Raw genomic sequence first — 22,606 nt, 5'->3', positions numbered from 1 at the left:
GGTGTCATATCAACATGCAGATGAAACAGAATGTTCATGACACGGATGCACCCTGTGCTGGGGACAATAAAATGTGCTGTTTTGTCACAATACAATGCCACAGATGTCTCAAGTTGAGGGCATGCTGACTGCAGGAATATCTACCAAAGCTGTTGCCAGAGAATTTAGTGTTCATTTCTCTTCCATAAGCGGCCTCCAATGTCATTTTTTAGAATTTGGCAGTACCTCCAACCGGCCTTACAACCAGACCACATGTAACCACGCCAGCCTAGGACCTCCACATCCGGTTTCTTCACATGTGGGATCATTTGAGACCAGCCACCCATACAGGTGATGAAACTGATGAGTATTTGTCTGTAATAAAGCCCCTTTCTGATTGGCTGGTTCTATGCCCTCCCAGGCTCACACATGGCTGCACCCCAGCCCAATCATAAACCCATAGATTAGGACCTAATTAATTGATTTCATTTGACTGATTTCCTTATATGAACAGTAACTCAGTAAAATTGATATTTTTGCATTTGGCATTTATTCAACAGTTGGGTGAGTTCACATCTATTCAGGTAGTGACAGTCATTTTAGTTTGGTTCTTAACCATGTTTCCTGTGCTTAGCTCTGAGGCACTGCAGCCAATAACTAGTCTTGGGTCAAGGCAACCTAGGGACAGGATTCAATCTGTACCACAGAAGATCCTTGTTGAAGCATGGTTGACATCTGAAGGTAATTTCCAATTCAGCTAACATCTGCAGTGCAATGTAAATGAAGAATTTCAGGCTATTTATTCAGGATTTTCTATGACAATTACAACTTTCACTGAAGAAAAATGTCAGACAACTAGATGGCCACAATCACCGCTTACCATAAGTCAGTGTTCCTTTTGGCCATTCCTGTGCAAATGCTGTTAGGAGTTGAGCAGTAACTTTGGGGTTGCGTATTCCATCCAGGTTGCACTATAAATCACTTTCAGTCTTCAACTGAGTTATGCTTTTTATTTTGTTCACATCCATCCACTTACATATCAACATCCAAACCCCCTGAAATGTCTCAGAATAAATATAGGGGTGAAATATTGACTCTGATGAACTGTTTGCAGCAGTCTTCTAATGAGAAGATGAATATGATTTATGTTCCCAAACACTCACTCATAAAAAGGTCCTCAAGCTCTGTAATCACTCAGATCAGTATCATTCAGACAATTTCAGTATCAACAGGTTAGAGCAGCACAGAAAACCACTTCATCAAAGACCCTATACCACTAAATAGAAACATATGGTCTAGTCATCTTCCTCAGTAACTAACATTCCATACACATCTGAAAATACATGCAATTTCTTCAAGGCACATCCCCAACCCCCCCATTCGTTTTTGCATCAGTGAGTATTTTTCATCACACACACCTACCTAAACTGCCCATGTTTCAACACGCTGCAGGCATCTCATTAAATATCACGTTTTCAGAATTAAAGAAGCCGGCACAAGATGATCAGTTACTTTCTGAACTTCAATAGAATTCTATTTTGCACCTGACTTTCTGAACTTGTCCCTCGTACAATAGGAATCTATTTTGCACCTGACTTTCTGAACTTGTCCCTCGTACAATAGGATTCTATTTTGCACCTGACTTTCTGAACTTGTCCCTCGTACAATAGGAATCTATTTTGCACCTGACTTTCTGAACTTGTCCCTCGTACAATAGGAATCTATTTTGCACCTGACTTTCTGAACTTGTCCCTCGTACAATAGGATTCTATTTTGCACCTTACATATTAAGACATTCTTTATTCCAAATTAAAGAACTGCTGCATTTTGAGGTTTCTCAAAACAGATTCATTGGAAAAAACATATACTTAGACATTTTTTAAACATAATGCAAAATACATAAATACATTGGTTGCATAGTGTGACTGATGCAGTGGAAAAAATATATAATGGCACTTATAAAAAATAAAACAGAAGTTGGATTATATAAATATATTCAAAAAAGGTAAGCCATGGTCACTGTGGGGGTGAAAGTTGCTCTGAAGCACACCAAACATCCTCTCCAATGGAACCTGAAGCCAAAACAATTCGTCCATTCCTTCACTGACAAGCTAAATGTATACTTGAATAAACCTGTCTTGGAATAGGAAATCCTTTGTCAGGATACACATTCAATTGTATTAAAATTACTTGTGTGTGTCCCTCTACAAACCTATCAGTCATGACGTAGGCCTAACAGATTCTAGAGAACGACCCAAATAAAACTGCCTGGTTCAAAAATATACAGAATAGTACAATTGTTTGCTTATTGAATGAGGCATATTTTCAAGTTTATCAAATCACAGACACACACACTTATACATTATGGTTATCTTGGTCATGTGAATCTGATAGCTCCACGGTGGGGGGAAACTACAGTATCTAAACTCACTGGAGCAAATATTGTTACATCTCCAGGCAGAAAGGAATCATTTCAAGTTTAGGTCTCAGGAAGCAAGCTGCCTTCCTCTAGACAGAACCGTATGATTGGATTATTGTGACAAATGTTCCTGTTTGGGGAAGAGGAGGATCAAATGGCTTTTCTCCAGAGGCTAAGACAGTTAAATACCACATATATGCATACATAAGCTTCAAGTCACACCATATTTCAAACAATCCCTAGATAAAATGGAATCAGAGGTACTAGCCCTACTGATATCACCAAGGCTGCATAAAGACTGAGGGAAGCATCCATGAAGCACCTAGCCAGGTACACTATTAGAAAAATGCAACCTGGCGATTAGCTAAACACTAAAAGGCAGTGGTGACGAGAATTTGGCCTCAATGCTTTGCTTCTTTCAATTAAAAAAGGACAGGCTCTCTGTTGATCTCTGACAATCACAAATTGGCAGACGCCCAAAAAGAATAGGTCCATAATATTAGAATAAATCTGCATGCATCATAATCGTGGAGAACTTATGTGGGTCATCTGAGTAAGTGACACTCGAAAAGGCATCGAGTCAGTTTACATTCAACGCAAAAACGTACTACATACATAAATGGTTTTCCATCTACCTAGAGATCCAGTCAGACTGGTAAAGCAGTGTCAGCATTTGGTATTGAAGGATAAGTGGGGCAGGAGGTGATGCATTCAGCTGAAATAGTACACGTCGTGTTTTTAGCTGCCCCTCCATCAATGACACCACACGTGGGGCGTGTTCAGAAGGACACAACGTTCAGGTCTAAATGTGAGATGTAGACCAAGGAATCATGTCAGCTCTATTCATGCCATTTCTATCGGCAACGTACAACAACGCTTAGCAAATGAACGTGGCTCAGGGTCATGTTAAGTAGGGATCAGGGAAATCGGTGTTCTCATTGGACGAGTTCAGGTTGTACCTTCCTGTTTCACTCAGTGCCAATACGTTTGGGATGGGATGTTGAAGTGACAAAGCAGAAAAAGGAATTGTTGATTCCATATTTTTTATAAATTGAACAATGTAATACACTATATATAGCAGGATAACTGAGTCTACAGTGAATATTGTGTTCAGTGTACATTGTGTCACTGTGATTGACTCCATCTACTGTATTCAGCTACAATGGATCCTGTAACCCCTCGTCAGCAAGTTCTAAAAATGAAGTAGAGGCATTTAAGGGGGAATCATCTCCACCCTCAGGCTTTAAAAGTCTATTACCCAGTTTCATTGATCAATAATGTCTCACTCCTGGTGAGGGAAAGCACTGCTGCATCAGGAGTAACACACTGTCCCCACTCACCTAAAGTACAAAGCACCAGCGTGTCATGAGAAGCCAGCCCAGTGGAGCACACCAGAATTTGACAGCAGCATCTAGCAGCACTGCTCTCATCTCTTCCTCTAGATATACTCTACAGGGCTGAAGGAAGTAGTCAAGACCTCTTGCTGTCTGACTAAAGCTCTAATTGGTGGGAGGGAGTTCTCTCCCTAGTTCCTCCTCTCCCTAACAAGAGGCTCCTATAGTTTGTCATATCTGCTAGGGTAGAAAGCCCTGTGTGGCTGCCAAGCTGCCCAACCAGGGAGAGAGGGACAGGCAGGGATGGAAGGAAATGAGGGAGGCAGGGATGGAAGGAAAGGAGGGAGGCAGGGATGGAAGGAAAGGAGGGAGGCAGGGATGGAAGGAAAGGAGGGAGGCAGGGATGGAAGGAAAGGAGGGAGGCAGGGATGGAAGGAAAGGAGGGAGGCAGGGATGGAAGGTGCGTCTGAAGGAGCTGGTGAATGGTGCCGACGGTCCGTCAGTCATTTATTTAATTTCTATAAGTCTCTTAAAATAAAAAAAAATAAGTGAATGGAGGATTTAGGAAAGAAGTTCTAGATGGAGCAGTGTCATAGATTCATCTGGAGGTGCTTGGGCCGCTTGGAGATGGGGTAGGGGTAGGCCTGCTTCTTGAAGGGGCCGCCTGTGGTGGTGTTGCCAGAGGGCTTTCTGATAGGCAGGGGGGCAGACACCTCGGAGGAAATGGCCATCTGCTCCACACCAACCTCCATGGGCTGGTCTCCAGACCCAAAACCCCCAAGGGACGAGGTTCCAGCCTGGGTGGGGGCCCGGGGCCAGCAGTCCCCCACAGCGAACCTCACTGGGCTGGGGGGCCAAGAGAAGAGGATACAGGGAAGGTTAGAATAGTACACTATAGTACTGACTGGGGGAGGGCAGACAGAATGGTGACATTTTAACAGTGAGGATAAATCCCAGTAGAACAGAGTACCAGAATGACACTGGATTCAACCACTGGTTGGCAGGACAACTTTATGGGAAAATTCAATTTCTACACAAATCTAGAGGAAAATTAGACAGAAAAAAAGCTTACCTCACTGGTGTTCTTGGGCTTCCCAGAAACCTTCTTGGTGAGCTGACTTTTGGCTCAAAGGGGAATTTCTCCTTGATGTTTTCGAGGACGGAGGGGGCTACATACGTAAAACCCTGTGGGGAGGTTGTCACAATCACAACCAAAACAACATAGGCCAGAGGAGATGTGCAATGAAACACTCATTAAACTATATGTTTCATTTTTTTAATTTTTATAACAGATGCAATGCATTAACCAACTATTTTTTTTCTTCTCTCTCAAAAAGAGAACAAACAAAGAGTGTAGCTTCTGCCTACCCGTTTATGTGCAGCCGTGCACACAGTAAAAGACACGCGCACAAACGGAATGTGCAGAGTAAGCAGTAGACAGCCTACCAGGAAGACTTGATTGGCACTTTCACTGAGCGTGGAGTCATCAGGGCTGTCCACGGGAGTCTGGCTAGTGAACTTTGAGTCAAACTGGCTCACGTCATCAGCTGATTGCTGCAACGGAAGGAAAGAAGGAAACCGGTTAACCTCTAGTCTCTGTGGGTCAAGGAGGACTTGGTAGGCACAGGTGCTGTTCACAATGGAAATGCTATGAATAAGGAATAACGGCTCACCAGAAAAGGCTTGAATGGAGGCTCCACTTTGTGAGCGAGAAGATCATCCCAATTAATATGCCTGAAGAACGGGTGGCTCTGGAGAAGCGGACAGAATAACTTTACTTTTCCCAGAGAAAGCCACAACACATGAAGGTTGCTCTTTTTACCACCACCAACGTTCTATTGATCCTACAACAGGTCTGTTTAAACTGTAATACCTGAATTTCTGAGGAGTCTCCTGGGCCTGCCCCCAGCCGTAACGATGCATTGCGTTTCAGCAGCTGGAACAGCGGGAGTGACAGGTAATGCAAGTCTGCTCCTCAGTTGTCATCTGATCTGACTTGTGTTACATTAGACCAGGGTCCTCCAACACAGTTCCTGAATAGCTAGCCTCCTGTAGGTGCGCTCCAAACCCAGTTGTAACTAACCTGATTTAGCATATCAACCAGCTAATTACTAGAATCAGGTGTGCTAGATTAGGGTTGGAGCGAAAACTATAAATTATAGTAGGTTAAATGATTTGAATTCCATTTCGTTACACCCCCCTGTGAGCTCAATGCACACATTAAACAGTTTCTCTTGAGATAAATCAGATCCAGCCTGAACTGTGCTATGTAGTAGGGAGCTGTAGTTTCCAACAGGCCAATATTCTACATAGTTTAGTGCATATAAATGTGGTAATTAACTACAATGACCATAATCCATTGCGCATCTACTTGTCCGGTCTGTGTTTCTTTTATGCCTGCTACGAAAGAGACCTTCATAAAACAAGGTTGCCTTATTTACTTTGAAGAACTACAAAATAGTGATTTTGTCAGACAGCAGTTCTATGGAGATGAGATGACTTGGAATGAAATAAAGCTATCAAATAAATATCAAATTTTATTAAAGTAAGTTAATGTCAATAAATGATGGTTAATAAGTGATGAGCAGTAATGGACAGTCACTACCATCATGGGACTTTAATTGTTTTAATTCTGTGTTACAGCATTCAACCCACATAATACATTTAATGTTTTAAAATTGTAATACATTTAATGTTTTAAAATTATCGAAACAAATAAAAGAAACGTGATTATTTTTTAATTATCGAACAGACCTCAAATCGCTCAGCACTACAGGACGGTAGCTCTTCAGGAACAGGGTTGGAGAGCCCAGCATTAAACATTCAGAAGGCAGAGCCTACCTGAAATGCCATCAACACACTATTATTAGAACATCTAACACCCGTACCTTTTTTAGAAGGTCCCTAGCTTCTTGTGTGAGGTAAGGTGGCAGGTTCAGTTTGCACTTTAAGATTTTGTCAATGGTCTTCTTCCTGTTTTCCCCAGTGAATGGTGGCTGTGGAGTAAAATAAAAGGTATATCCAACTACAATACTGACATTGTGTCCAGCTGAGGTTAAACATAAATATTTATCAATTAAATGTTGATGTTGTCTTGTACAGAGTACATACGTTTTTAAGCAAATCAATGTTTCTCTTGAAAGAAGAGTTGTACTCACTGCTCCTGTCAGCATGTCGTACATGAGAGCTCCCAGGCTCCACCAGTCTACAGCCCGGTTGTGTCCACTCCTCATCAGGATCTCTGGGGCCCTGGAGTGACAGATGGGAGGGGAGTTGGTGAGGACAGTCAGGTAAGCCCATACAATGTGCAACCAAACACAAATTTCCTCAAACAAAAGAGTACGTAAAGTATTGCTCTGAGGAGATGGGACGTTTACAACAGACGAGGAGGCTGACATTAACTTTTCGTTGTTTAATGATTAGGACCATAACTTGCATGTATTCTATGGTGCCACAGAAGGTGTGAGTAACAGTGCCGTCATGGATTGATTCTTTACACAGGCCAAAATCTGTGAGCTTGACGTGACCGTTGTTGCTGAGCATGATGTTCTCTGGCTTCAGGTCTCTGTAGATGATGCCTTTCAGATGCAGGTGTCCCAAAGCCATGGAAATCTCTGCCAGATAGAAGCTGCAGAACAGAAAACAGAACTTTTACATCAAGTACAGTTGAAGTCGGAAGTTTACATTAAGAGGTCGACCGATTAATTAGGGATGATTTCAAGTTATAACAATCGGAAATCGTTATTTTTGGACACCGATTTGGCCATTTTTTTTTTTTTTTTACACCTTTATTTAACTAGGCAAGTCAGTTAAGAACACATTCTTATTTTCAATGACGGCCTAGGAACGGTGGATTAACTGCCTCGTTCAGGGGCAGAATGACAGATTTTTACCATGTCAGCTCGGGGGATTCAATCTTGCAACCTTACAGTTAACTAGTCCAATGCTCTAACCACCTGATTACATTGCACTCCACGAGGAGACAGCCTGTTACGTGAATGCAGTAAGCAAAGGTAAGTTGCTATCTAGCATTAACCTTATCTTATAAAAAACAATCAATCATAATCAGTAGTTAACTACACATGGTTGATGATATTACTAGTTTATCTAGCGTGTCCTGCGTTGCATATAATCGATGCTGTGAGTATCGTTGCTCCAATGTGTACCTAACCATAAATGCCTTTCTTAAAAACAATACACAGAAGTATATATTTTTTAAACCTGCATATTTACCTAAAACAAAAATCCAGGTTAGCAGGCAATATTAGAAAATAAAAGAGAGCAGCACACTCTAGGAGCTAAGATGCAAAATTTTTAATACCAACGTTTCGACAGCCAAGTTGTCTTCATCAGGGTATAATCACAAACACTGCGGGATGACTCGTTTATATAGTGTCAAAAGACACAGGTGTCTGTAATCATGGCCAGGAGTGGCCTAATATCATTGGTTAATAATCAAATATTAAAATGTCATACAAAGAACAGCATACAAACAAATGGATAGCATACGATCATAGATTAATTTGACTATACAAGTTTACAAACAATTACAATGGCAAAGTCACAATAATCACAAGAATGGCTTCAGATCAAAGTCTACGTTAAGACCGAAGGGCGCAAGGGTCTTTAAATTAAAGATCCAGGCAGCCTCTCGTTTTAACAATAAATTAAAAGGTCACCCCCTCTCCTAGTGAGGGTGACATGTTCGATGGCAATATTACGCAGAGACGATATCGAGTGGCCTGCCTCCAAGAAGTGGGACGCAACTGGATAAGTAAAGTTTTTACACCTAATGGTGCTACGATGCTCTGAGATACGTACTTTTAATTCGCGCTTTGTTTTACCTACATAATTTTTACCACAAGGACAAGTTATAAGATAAATAACTGCCTTAGTGGAGCACGTAACGCAGTGTTTGTGATTATACCCTGATTCGACCATATTAATGACCCAAGGCTCGTATATGTGTGTTATTATGTTATAATTAAGTCTGATTTGATAGAGCAGTCTGAGCGATGAAAGGTACCAGCAGGCTCGTAAGCATTCATTCAAACAGCACTTTCGTGAATTCTGCCAGCAGCTCCTCGCAATGAAGCATTGAGCTGTTTATGACTTCAAGCCTAATAGCATTTCAAACGTCACTCGCTCTGAGACTTGTAGTTGTTCCCTTTGCTCTGCATGGGTAACGCTGCTTCGGGGGTGGCTGTCCTCGTTGTGTTCCTGGTTCGAGCCCAGGTAGGAGCGAGGATAGGGACGTAAGCTATACTGTTACACTGGCAATACTAAAGTGCCTATAATAACATCCAATAGTCAAAGGTTAATGAAATACAAATGGTAGAGAGAAATAGTCCTATAATTCCTATAATAACTACAACCTAAAACTTCTTCCTTGGGAATATTTAAGACTCATGTTAAAAAGGAACCACCAGCTTTCATATGTTCTCATGTTCTGAGCAAAGAACTTAAACGTTAGCTTTCTTACATGGCACATATTGCACTTTTACTTTCTTCTCCAACACTTTGTTATTGCATTATGTAAACCAAATTGAACATGTTTCATTATTTATTTGAGGCTAAATTGATTTCATTGATGTATTATATTAAGTTAAAATAGGTGTTTATTCAGTATTGTTGTAATTGTCATTATTACAAATAAAATAAATAAATTAAATTGTCCGATTAATAGGAACCGGCTTTTTTTTGGTCCTCTAATAAATCGGGATCGGCGTTGAAAAATCATAGTCGGTCGACCTCTAGTTTACATACACCTTAGCCAAATACATTTAAACTATGTGTTTCACAATTCCTGACATTTAATCCTAGTAAAAATTCCCTGTTTTAGGTCAGTTAGGATCACCACTTTATTTTAAGAATGTGAAATGTCAGATTAAGAGTAGAGAATGATTTATTTCAGCTTTTATTTCTTTCATCACATTCCCAGTGGGTCAGAAGTTTACATACACTCAATTAGTATTTGGTAGCATTGCCTTTAAATTGTTGAACTTGGGTCAAATGTTTTGGGTAGCCTTCCACAAGCGTCCCACAATAAGTTGGGTGAATTTTGGCCCATACCTCCTGACAGAGCTGGGGTAACAGAGTCAGGTTCGTAGGACTCCTTGCTTGCACATGCTTTTTCAGTTCTGCCCACAAATATTATTTGGGATTGAGGTCAGGGCTTTGTGATGGCCACTCCAATACCTTGACTTTGTTGTCCTTAAGCCATTTTGACAACTTTGGAAGTATGCTTGAGGTCATTGTCCATTTGGAAGACCCATTTCCGACCAGGCTTCAACTTCCTGACTGATGTCTTGAGATGTTGCTTCAATATATCCACCTAATTTCCCTGCCTCATGATGTCATCTATTTTGTGAAGTGCACCAGTCCCTCCTGCAGCAAAGCACCCCCAAAACATGTTGCCACCCTCATGCTTCACGGTTGGGATGGTGTTCTTCGGCTTGCAAGCCTCCCCCTTTCCTCCAAACATAACGATGGTCATTATGCCCAAACAGTTCTATTTTTGTTTCATCAGACCAGAGGACATTTCTCCAAAAAGTACAATCTTTGTCCCCATGTGCAGTTGCAAATCGTAGTCAGGCTTTTTTTATGGCAGTTTTGGAGCAGTGGCTTCTTCCTTGCTGAGCAGCCTGTCAGGTTGTCGGTTTAGGACTCGTTTTACTGTAGATATAGATACTTTTGTTCCTGTTTCCTCCAGCATCTTCACAAGGTCCTTTGCTGTTGTTCTGGGATTGATTTGCACTTTTCGCAAAGTAAGTTAATCTCTAGGAGACAGAACGTGTCTCCTTCCTGAGCGGTATGACAGCTGCGTGGTCCCATGGTGTTTCTACTTGCTTCCTATTGTTTGTACCGATGAACGTGGTACCTTCAGGCATTTGGTAATTGCTCCCAAGGATGAACCAGACCTGTGGAGGTCTACAATTTTTTTTCTGAGGTCTTGGCTGATTTCTTTTGATTTTCCTATGATGTCAAGCAAAGAGACACTGAGTTTGAAGGTGCCTTGAAATGCATCCACAGGTACACCTCCAATTGACTCAAATGATGTCAATTAGACTGAGAATCTTCTAAAGCCATGACATTTTCTGGAATATTCCAAGCTGTTTAAAGGCACAGTCAACTTAGTGCATGTAAACCTCTGACCCACGGGAATTGTGATAGTGAGTTATAAGTGAAATAATCTGTCTGTAAACAATTGCTGGGAAAATTACTTGTGCCCTGCACAAAGTAGATGTCCTAACAGACTTGCCAAAACTAGTCTGTTAACAAGAAATTTGTGGAGTGGTTGAAAAACGAGTTAATGACTCCAACCTAAGTGTATGTAAACTTCCGACTTCAACTGTACATTCAGTGTGCCTCAGCAAATATGACATCGACAGTGCCTTCAGAAAGTACACCACTTGCCCTTTTCCACATTCTGTGGTGTTACAGCCTGAATTTAAAATGGATTGCATTTAGATTGTTTTGTCACTGGCCTACACACAATACCCCATAAAGTCAAAGTGGAATTGTGTTTGACATTTGACAAATGAAAAATGTAAAAGCTGAAATGTCTAGAGGCAATAAGTATTCAACCACTTTGTTATGGCTAGCCTAAAAAATAAGATAAAAACAGACATTGAATATCCCTTTGAGCTTGGTGAAGTTCTTAATTACACTTTGGATGGTGCATCAATACACCCAGTCACTACAAAAATACAGGTGTCCTTCCTAACTCAGTTGCTGGAGAGGGAGGAAACCAGCAGGGATTTCACCATGAGGCCAATGGTGAATTTAAAACAGTTAGAGTAGTAATGACTGTGATAGGAGAAAACTGAGGATGGATCAACAACATTATAGTTACTCAACAATACTAAACATAATTGACAGAGTGAAAAGATGGAAGCCTGCACAGAATAAAAATATTCAAAATGTGGGAATGGGGAGTTTAAAGATAAAATAGAAACGGAGCTAAGCACAGGCAAAAATCCTAGAGGAAAACTTGGTTCAGTCTGTTTCCCACCAGACACTGGGAGATTAATTCACCTTTCAGCAGGACAATAACCTAAAACACAAGGCCAAATCTACACTGCAGCTGCATAACAAGAAGACAGTGAATGTTCCTGAGTGGCCAAGTTACAGTTGACTAAATCTACTTGAACAAATAAATAATAAACAATAGGCAAATGTTGGACAATACGGGTGTAGTAAGCTATTAAAGACCTTTCCAGAAAGATTCAGATCTGTAATCGTTGCCAACAGTGCTTCTACAAAGTATTGACCCAGGGGTGTGAATACTTATGTAAATTAGATAATTAAGCATTTACATTTTCAATAAATGTGTTAAATTCTAAAAACATGTTTTCACTTTGTCATTATGGGGTAATGCATGTAGATGAGTGAGAAAATATATACATTTAATCCATTTTGAAATCAGGCTGAAACAACAAAACATGGAATATGTCCAAAAACCTCTGTCAGGATTAGACATTCATCCATGTTTCTCAAACATAACATTTCAAAGTGGTTCCAAACGTCAAATTTCAAAGTGTTTAAGGTTAAGTTCAGGCATTAACTCCGAATGTTTAAAGGTAAGAGTTAAAAAAAATATTAAAACTTTCTATCGCTAGATTCGAGCATGAAACATTTGTCTGCTTCTAGAAATGGTTCAACCTTATGCTATGTAATCACTACCTTCATCTGCCATCTGTTGACACATGGGAGTGAGGACTGCAGGGTCCAGAAACTCATCTTTTCTACACACTAAAGATACACATCTCCAGCATGACTGATCACTTACCACGCTGTGTCCTCCATAAAGATCCCCTCCCTTTCCAATTGCATAAACAGCTCCCCACCTACAAATAACAAATACAGCATTTAATTATTTGCCAATGTGTGAGCGAATAATGCATGTAGGTGTACACTACGCTGTGTTGTGTGGTTTGTGTGTATGCGCACACACCATGCCTCAGCCACTCACCAGAAAGGTACTCCAGGATGAGGTACAACTTGCCCCCTGTCTGGAAGGCATAGATGAGGTCCACTATGAATGGGTGCTTCACCTCCTCCAGGATGTTCCTCTCTGCCTTGGTGTGAGCAGTGTCCTTAGCGTTACGCACTATCATGGCCTGGAGGGATCAAACAAGGCTTGGATTGTCAAGCATTGTCAGTATCATAACAAAGGTAGCACTTTATATTCACAGCAGAGAACAAAGTGGTAATAACCTGGTAATAGTATGGTAAGTTAGTCAGCCCAAATGAAACATTTCTTACAGATAGAAACTGAGGTATGATATGCATTTGAAAAGGACACTATGGTAGGTAACTGACTACCGGATCCAGACGCTCTGAAGACATGACAGCATGAAGAAAATTATCATTTGGTATCTGGTTTAGATGATTATTTCCCTGCTCTCCCTTTTTCCCCAGCCCAGCCTTAGTAAAGGGAGGGAACCTCTCTGCTCTGAACCATGTCATTAATGTAGTTATCTTCGCCCTCAGGTTCAGATCACTTGCAAATCTTGTTGGCTCAAAAGGAATCCAAAACATTCAAACCACTCTGGACAAATATATAAACAACATATGAAGTGTTGGTCCCATGTTTCATGAGCTGATATAAAAATTGTTTTTAAAAATCACAGGAATTTTCCAGGCGCACAAAAACCTTTGGCTCAAATCTTGTGCACAAGTGTTTTGCATCCCTGTTTGTGAGCATTTCTACTTTACCAAGATAATCCATCCACCTGACAGGTGTGGCATATCAAGAAGCTGCCTAAACAGCATGATCATTACACAGGTGCACCTTGTACTGGGGACAATAAAAGGCCACTAAAACATGCAGTTTTGTCACACAACAATGCCACAGATGTCTCAAGTTGATGCAGCGCACAATTGGCATGATGACTGCAGGCATGTCCATCAAGTGGTTGACAGAGAATTAAATGATCATTTCTCTACCATAAGCTGCCTTCAATGTCGTTTTAGAGAATTTGGCAATTACATCCATCCGGCTTCACAACCACAGACCACATGTAACCACGCCATCCCTGGACGGACCTCCACACCTGGCAGGATAGTCTGAGGAGGTGTGGGGGGGTGCTGAGTATTCGTCTATAATAAAGCCCTTTCTGATTGGCTGGGCCTGCCTCCCAAGTGGGTGGGCCTATGCCCTCCCAGGCCCACCCATAGCTGCCCACCCTGCCCAGTCCTAAAAAACTCATAGATAAGGGCCTAATGAATTTATTTACATTGACCGATTTCCTTATATGAACTGTAACTCAGTAAAATCTTTGAAATTGCTGCATGTTGCATTTATATCAGTATACTGTATTTCAGCCGTCGGGTCCAATAGTAGATCCGTTTCAGTTGGATTAAGCCGGAGCCCTGTGGCAGAACTAGAAGCCAGAGCACAAGAGCAGAGCATGGTCAGTCATTTGTGTGAGGTTCTGTGCCTACTGTGCTACATAGCCACTTACATGCCCAGTGCTGGGTTCTGACACGGCAGATTAAGTCAACCATGCTAAAAACCAATGCTGGAAAATGTCTGCTGCACACATAGGAGTTTCCATAACCTCATCCCAGGCTCAATTTCTACCGCATATACAGTGGGCAAAAATGTATTTAGTCAGCCACCAATTGTGCAAGTTCTCCCACTTAAAAAGAGGAGACCTGTAATTTATCATAGGTACACTTCAACTATGACAGACAAAAATGAGAGAAAAAAAAATCCAGAAAAATCACATTGTAGGATTTTAATGAATTTATTTGCAAATTATGGTGGAAAATAAGTATTTGTTCACCTACAAACAAGCAAGATTTCTGGCTCTCACAGACCTGTAACTTCTTCTTTAAGAGGCTCCTCTGTCCTCCACTCGTTACCTGTATTAATGGCACCTGTTTGAACTTGTTATCAGTATAAAAGACACCTGTCCACAACCTCAAACAGTCACACTCCAAACTCCACTATGGCCAAGACCAAAGAGCTGTCAAAGGACACCAGAAACAAAATTGTAGACCTGCACCAGGCTGGGAAGACTGAATCTGCAATAGGTAAGCAGCTTGATTTGAAGAAATCAACTATTAGGAAATGGAAGACATACAAGACCACTGATAATCTCCCTCAATCTGGGGCTCCACGCAAGATCTCACCCTGTGGGGTCAAAATGATCACAAGAACGGTGAGCAAAAATCCAAGAACCACACAGGGGGACTTAGCAAATGACCTGCAGAGAGCTGGGATCAAAGTAACAAAGCCTACCATCAGTAACACACAACGCCGCCAGGGACTCAAATCCTGCAGTGCCAGACGTGTCCCCCTGCTTAAGCCAGTACATGTCCAGGCCCGTCTGAAGTTGCCTCAAGAGCATTTGGATGATCCAGAAGAAGATTGTGAGAATGTCATATGGTCAGATGAAAAGAAAATATAACTTTTTGGTAAAAACTCAACTCGTCGTGTTTGGAGGACAAAGAATGCCGAGTTGCATCCAAAGAACACCATACCTACTGTGAAACATGGGGCTGGAAAAATCCTGCTTTGGGGCTGTTTTTCTGCAAAGGGACCAGGATGACTGATCCGTGTAAAGGAAAGAATGAATGGGGCCATGTATCGTGAGATTTTGAGTGAAAACCTCCTTCCATCAGCAAGGGCATTGAAGATGAAACGTGGCTGGGTCATTCAGCATGACAATGATCCCAAATACACCGCCCGGGCAACGAAGGAGTGGCTTCGTAAGAAGCATTTCAAGGTCCTGGAGTGGCCTAGCCAGTCTCCAGATCTCAACCCCATAGAAAATCTTTGGAGGGAGTTGAAAGTCCATGTTGCCCAGCAACAGCCCCAAAACATCACTGCTCTAGAGGAGATCTGCATGGAGGAATGGGCCAAAATACCAGCAAGTGTGTGTGAAAACCTTGTGAAGACTTACAGAAAACATTTGACCTCTGTCATTGCCAACAAAGGGTATATAACAAAGTATTGAGATAAACTTTTGTTATTGACCAAATACTTATTTTCCACCATAATTTGCAAATAAATTAATTAAAAATCCTACAATGAGATTTTCTGGATTTTTGTCTTCTCATTTTGTCTGTCATAGGTGAAGTGTACCTATGATAAATTACAGGCCTCATCTTTTTAAGTGGGAGAACTTGCACAATTGGTGGCTGACTAAATACTTTTTTGCCCCACTGTAGAACCTGGAAACACTGCAACAAAGTGGGACTTGAAAAGAGCGTTGTGATATCAAGGCAGGAAAGCCTGCTACAGCTGTAGGCCTATTAGATGGGACTTTGAAAAATTCACTTTTTTTTAAAAATATATATATATAATCAAAATCGGCAATCAAAATAAATGTTCCATCACAGTGACCATATCATTCAAAACCCAATTGATTCGGAGTTAGCACATATAAAGTTAGTGAAAACTATTTCTAAGACGCATACTTTACGATTTCTCGCACTCACTTCCTTGTTTAGCCTAAATCACTTGTGCTGCTTGCACTATGAAATCCTAAGGGGTGGTTCTAAAGGTTATGCTAGATGGTGATGGACAAAGATCAGCCAATCAGCGAGAGGGTTTCCAAGACGTGAGGGAAAGAGGCGGGGGACCCTTGGGTTTCATTTGGCAGTGATGATGGCTGCTGGTTGCCTGTTTAAACACCTTCATCCTCAGTAACAGAGGTAGAATAGGAATCTGAGCTCTTAGCTCCTGCATGGTAGCAACAGTAAATAAAGACACATACAAACTATAAACAGAACCCCTATTACCAAAACCTGTAAGGTTTCTGGGAAACAGAGGTGGGTTCTTGGGCCAAGATGCAAACCAGACAGGCGGTCGTCAATTACAGAAAGGAGGCAAAGCTGTTGGAAAGAAAATGGGGAGAACGAACAGCCCTGAGGTTTCATGGTAAGTTGTTCAGTCAAATTTTTTAAAGTTGTGTGTTCGGCAGCTTCACTTCTGAGTGCGTGTCTGAATGACTGCACCGGTGCGTTCTTTATACTACTGTAACAAGAGGGTCAGTGTTCAATCTGTGCTCATTGTCATGTCAATGGGAATACTTTGAGAATAACTCTAGAATAAATATTACAGAAGTTAAGTGTGCAGTTCCTTAGGGGCAGACGAGACAAGTATCTCAGCCAGATAACCCAAACAGCCCACCTTCTTCAAGACCTTCATAGCGAAGATCTTTCCCGAAGTGGCACCCGACATCTTACGAACTTGAAAAACCTGAATGTGATTGGGGGAAAAGAAGAAAAAAAACATGAATTTCACTGAATTGACGCCATCTAATCTAAGGGGAAGACATGAGAATACTTGATCCAGGCATAGGGCGATTAGGGATAGCTCACCTTTCCATAGCCTCCTTTTCCTAAAACTCGGAGCAACTCAAAGCATTCCGGACGAATCTGCTCCGTTCCTTTGTTGACGCTGTCTTCAGAGATTTCAAACTTTTCACAGTCATCCATGTTACTTGAAAAATAAAAAAGACAACCGTTGAAACATAAATCATACATGTCAAATACACATCATCATTGCAGAGTCAATGTTGAATGGACCTGAATGACAAGTTCTGCACAAGGAGTTCTATCATCTCTGGACTAACATCACAATTGTCCCGTATCTGTTCATCGAAGCATACATCATAAAAGTGATCAAAGGTGTTCCTGTAATTGACAAAGATCAGATTACACTGATGCCCGTAGGGCAAATATATTGACAACTAAGACAAAACAGGATAACACGACAAAGAAGAATTGTGTTGTCAAACATGTTATGGCAAGTGTGCTACATAAAGCTTGAGTGCCAAAATACAGTCTGAAACTCTTGTAAATACTCACAATTCAAACCCGCTGCATTGTCGCCCATATTCGCTCATTTGGATCTAGCAACAATAAAAAAGAAGGCCAGGCCCCAAAGGCTGAAATTATTTTTTTTGCATCTACAGTGCATTCAGAAAGTATTCAGACCCCCTTCCCTTTTCCACAATTTGTTACGTTACAACCTTACTCATTCACATACATACACATATATTTTTTAAGTGTCCTCAATCTACACACAATATCCCATTACAACAAAGCAAAAACTGTTTTTTAGAAACGTTTGCAAATGTATATAAAAAAAAGTGCAAATCTATTATTTACATAACTATTCAAACCCTTTGCTATGAGACTCAAAATTGAACTCAGGTGCATCCTGTTTCCATTGATCATCCTTGAGATGTTTCTACAACTTGGAGTCCACATGTGGTTATTTAATTGATTTGACATGATTAGGAAAGGAACACACCTGTCTATATAAAAAGGTCCCACAGCTGACAATGCATGTCGGAGCAAAAACCAAGACGGGAGGGAGGTAAAAGGAATTGTCCGTAGAGCTCCGAGACAGGATTGTGTCGGGTCACAGATCTGGTGAATGATAAAGTTCCTGCAACATTGAAGGTCCCCATGTACACAGTGGTCTCCATCATTCTTAAATGGAAGACGTTTGGAATCATCAAGACTCTTCCTGTAGTATATATAGCTATTGTTATTTACTGCTGCTCTTATATTGTTATTCTTATCTCCTTTTTTTAAAAGGAATTTTCTTAACTGCGTTGTTGGTTAGGGGCTTGTAAGTAAGCATTTCACTGTAAGGTGAAGAAACCCACTGTATTTGGCGCATGTGACAAATAAAATGTGATTTTGATTAGAGCTGGCCGCCCGGCCAAACTGAGCAATCAATGGAGAAGGGCCTTGGTCAGGGAGGTGACCAAGAAAACGATGGTCACTGACAGAGGTCCAGAGTTCCTCTGTGGAGAAGGGAGAACCTTCCAGAAGGACAACCATCTCTGCAGCACTCCACCAAGCAGGCCTTTATGGTAGAGTGGCCAGACAAAAGCCACTCCTTAGTAAAAGGCACACGAGAGTCCGCTTAGAGCTTGACAAAAGGCACCTAAAGGACTCTGACCACAAGAACAAGATTCTCTGGTCTGATGAAATCACAATTGAAATCTCTGGCCTGAATGTCAAGCGTCATGTCTGGAGGAAACCTGGCACCATCCCTATGGTGAAGCATGGTGGTGGCTTCATCATGCTGTGGGGATGTTTTACAGCGGTAGGGACTGGGAGTCTAGTCAGGATCGAGGGAAAGATGAACGGAAGAAGTACAGAGAGATCCTTGATGAACTCATGAGTGCTCTGGAGCAGGATCTCAGACTGGAGAAAAGGTTCACTTTCCAACAAGACAATGCAGGGGTGGATTTGGGACAAGTCTCTGAACATTTTAGAAACCTGTTTTACTTTGTCATTGTGGAGTTGTGTGTAGATTGAGGAAGATATATATTTTTTACAATTTAATGTATATTTTTAGTTTATCCTACTATTGTCAACAATTTTAAAGCTCACTACATTGAATTACATAATTTCCAAGCCCATTTCATAGAGAATGCTACAAACTGAATGACATTTAGGGTGTGTTCGTAAATTCAACCTGTAGTGCCGAAGTGCGCGGTTTGTAAATACAGAGCGTTGTCAGATTGTCAGTTCGTAAATTCAGATAGTTTCGCTCTCTGAGCGTTCAGCGCGCACACTAGACGCTCTGGCTGAGAAGTAGGGTTGATCTGAGCATTCTGACCACACAACAGCAGTCAAGCACCCAAGTTAACTGGCTAACGTTGGCTAGCTAGGTACTTCCAGACAAATGAGAGAACACCTCACTGACCATTTTACTCACCTGAGCACAGCTGGTTAGGCTGTTTTCATGTTATCCAGAGCATTTGTGACTAACTCTGCAGCTGGCATGAATTTAATTAAGCTTTTTTTGCAGACATTTACTGACTGACACCAGCCATATTCAACAGGTGTTGAGTGTTCGTAAATTCCTAGTTATTCTGTGCTCTGGCACACTCACACGAGAGTAGATAGCCTGACTAAATTTACAAACGCACCCTAAGTAATTTACTATGAAGAGATGGTGATTGGGTCTAAATAGGCTTTTGGTAGTTTTAACTCAGTGTACTAGTCTTTAACTGTAACTTCCTGAAAGTCAGACTTCACACACCCCCCCCCAAAAATTCTCAGCTTCAGAAGCATTTGCATTGTCCAAATGTTGTGTGGTTATCCTTAGATATATTCTCCCAACTTGCCCAGAGGGAATTGTTGACTATGCGTTTTATTCTAAAAAATATTATTTTCTCCATAAATGCATTTTACATCTTTAGCATTTTGAAGATAGAAAGATGAAGAGTATTTATACACTCTGCTCTGGACAAGTCCAGGCCTGGAGTGTCTTAAAATAAAACCAAAAGATTTAGACTGACGTCATCCAGTGTCCAGAATCTCTTTTCAAATATGTTCATATTTAATAAGATTGCATCATTTGCATATTTTAATAAAATATTTCAGGCAAAATTGTAAACAAAAAAAATATTTTATTTGCATCTACATTCAACTGGTACTCAGTTGATAGTGATATGATAAAGGAAATACATTTTACAGCACTTAATGGTACTGGAACAGGTGTCCTGTTAAAGCCAGGCACCACACCCTAGCACAGACCCCCCTCTTAATCATATCACAATCAATTACCAGGTTAATGTACACAAATAAAATACTTTTGTATCTCAGAAATTAAACTACTATTTGCTACTGTTTATTCATAAGGGACTGACTGCACCTCAGTCAAGTGGCAGACTGCTGAAGAAAAACAAGCTAATGACGCTAAAATAAATCGTTTGAAAGAGTACAACCACTTGTTTCACTTAATGCAGAAATCTGATTATTATGCGCATGACAGAGATCATGCGGTTTCACGTGTTTAAAAAAAAATGTAATCGAGACAATTATTAGCTGATGCACTTCAAAAAATATTATGGTTGTTAAACGAATCCATCAATGCGTGTCTCATTTTTATTTAACTTGGCAAGTCAGTTAAGAACATTCTTATTTACAATGACGGCCTACAAAAAGGTCTCACGCGGGGACGGGAATTAAAAATAAAAATATAGGACAAAACACATAACCCTACATTGAGATCTGAGACAATAACATAGCAGCAACATGACAACACAGCATATTAGCAACACAACATGGTGCAAACATTGGGCAAAGACAACAGCACAAAGGGGAAGAAGGTAACTATTAGACAATACATCAGGCGAAACATGGATAGTTTCTTGAGAAGACATAGCAGGTCTCTGTTTTAGTTGGTTAGCTAACCATCTAGCCACCAACGTCAAGACCGCCTTGGGTTCCGCTAGCTAATGGCTAGCTAGCGCGAGTTAGTTTGCACCTCCCTACTTCACTAGCTCTAAGTAACATAACGATAGAACCTAGCTAGCTTATGTTTTGCTTGGTAACTCACTCCATCCTCGAGTTCGTCCTCAGACACATTTTCGTCCTGCTGATCCAAATCAATGTCGAATACTCCTGCCATGGCCTTTGCTTGTTCCCTCTCACTCAGTGCGAATGAAAGGCTCTTCTTCACTGCCTCATGGAACAACATACATCGCCGCCATACCGGCTACAGTAGAAACCATGCTGCCGACCAAAATCAAAACCAAGTTCAAGTGTTGAGCATGCGCACTTCTTCTGTGGGTTTTATGGCGGACTACACCCCAAAAGGTGTATTGCCGCCACCAACTGGACGGTTTGAAACCAAATAAAATTAAATAAATTAATCCATACGTAATAGTGAAACTAACTTAATCCACCCTAATAAAATTCTACATTGCCAAAACTTCATTTCCCCCCCATTTATCTTTATCTTCCTGGGAGTGTGGTAAGTGCCAATATATTCCATATAAATCTTTCAGCCCCAGGAACCGCTCTTTTTTTTATTTCACCTTTATTTAACCAGGTAGGCTAGTTGAGAACAAGTTCTCATTTGCAACTGCGACCTGGCCAAGATAAAGCATAGCAGTGTGAACAGACAACACAGAGTTACACATGGAGTAAACAATTAGCAAGTCAATAACACAGTAGAAAAAAATGGGCAGTCTATATACAATGTGTGCAAAAGGCATGAGGAGGTAGGCGAATAATACAATTTTGCAGATTAACACTGGAGTGATAAATGATCAGATGGGCATGTACAGGTAGAGATATTGGTGTGCAAAAGAGCAGAAAAGTAAATAAATAAAAACAGTATAAAAACAGTATGGGAATGAGGTAGGTGAAAAAGGGTGAGCTATTTACCTATAGACTATGTACAGCTGCAGCGATCGGTTAGCTGCTCGGATAGCTGATGTTTGAAGTTGGTGAGGGAGATAAAAGTCTCCAACTTCAGCGATTTTTGCAATTCGTTCCAGTCACAGGCAGCAGAGTACTGGAACGAAAGGCGGCCAAATGAGGTGTTGGCTTTAGGGATGATCAGTGAGATACACCTGCTGGAGCGCGTGCTACGGATGGGTGTTGCCATCGTGACCAGTGAGCTGAGATAAGGCGGAGCTTTACCTAGCATGGACTTGTAGATGACCTGGAGCCAGTGGGTCTGGCGACGAATATGTAGTGAGGGCCAGCCGACTAGAGCATACAAGTCGCAGTGGTGGGTGGTATAAGGTGCTTTAGTGACAAAACGGATGGCACTGTGATAGACTGCATCCAGTTTGCTGAGTAGAGTGTTGGAAGCCATTTTGTAGATGACATCGCCGAAGTCGAGGATCGGTAGGATAGTCAGTTTTACTAGGGTAAGCTTGGCAGCGTGAGTGAAGGAGGCTTTGTTGCGGAATAGAAAGCCGACTCTGGATTTGATTTTTGATTGGAGATGTTTGATGTGAGTCTGGAAGGAGAGTTTGCAGTCTAGCCAGACACCTAGGTACTTATAGATGTCCACATATTCAAGGTTGGAACCATCCAGGGTGGTGATGCTAGTCGGGCATGCGGGTGCAGGCAGCGATCGGTTGAAAAG

General features: G+C 41.3%; 1 protein-coding gene across 2 annotated transcripts; it reads right to left on the bottom strand.

The window, feature by feature from the left end:
* Positions 1-974: 974 nt before the first annotated feature.
* LOC118390082 (ribosomal protein S6 kinase beta-1-like) lies at positions 975-21,279 on the bottom strand. Of its 2 annotated transcripts, XR_008060489.1 has the most exons (15): positions 21,062-21,279; positions 17,560-17,603; positions 17,071-17,191; positions 16,880-16,948; positions 12,707-12,854; positions 12,524-12,581; positions 7,169-7,360; positions 6,891-6,981; positions 6,621-6,728; positions 5,606-5,668; positions 5,406-5,483; positions 5,179-5,286; positions 4,805-4,917; positions 1,618-4,578; positions 975-1,570 (listed from the first exon to the last, which is right to left on the bottom strand). XR_008060489.1 is itself a non-coding variant. In XM_035780282.2 (14 exons), the coding sequence occupies exons 1-14, from the start codon at positions 21,200-21,202 to the stop codon at positions 4,323-4,325; spliced, it is 1,590 nt and encodes a 529-aa protein (XP_035636175.1). In that variant the 5' UTR covers positions 21,203-21,279; the 3' UTR covers positions 975-4,322. The 2 variants fall into 2 exon arrangements, 1 of the variants encoding a protein (XP_035636175.1); XM_035780282.2 differs by having other exon boundaries at positions 975-4,578.
* Positions 21,280-22,606: the final 1,327 nt, after the last annotated feature.

The sequence above is a fragment of the Oncorhynchus keta genome, chromosome 11, assembly GCF_023373465.1.
Source record: "Oncorhynchus keta strain PuntledgeMale-10-30-2019 chromosome 11, Oket_V2, whole genome shotgun sequence".
NCBI lineage: Eukaryota > Metazoa > Chordata > Actinopteri > Salmoniformes > Salmonidae > Oncorhynchus > Oncorhynchus keta.
The sequence above is the reverse complement of the archived record's forward strand: the minus strand, read 5'-3'. Positions and strand labels throughout refer to the sequence as shown.

Bases quoted from the DNA above. Each gene is read 5' to 3' on its own strand.
- LOC118390082 (XM_035780282.2), bottom strand. From the start codon at position 21,202: ATGTTGTTCCATGAGGCAGTGAAGAAGAGCCTTTCATTCGCACTGAGT. The intron at 5,287-5,405 runs GTGAGCCGTTAT...CTTCCGTTGCAG, and splicing joins CTCCATTCAAGCCTTTTCTG to CAATCAGCTGATGACGTGAG. The intron at 4,579-4,804 runs GTAAGCTTTTTT...TTGGCCCCCCAG, and splicing joins AGCCCAAGAACACCAGTGAG to CCCAGTGAGGTTCGCTGTGG.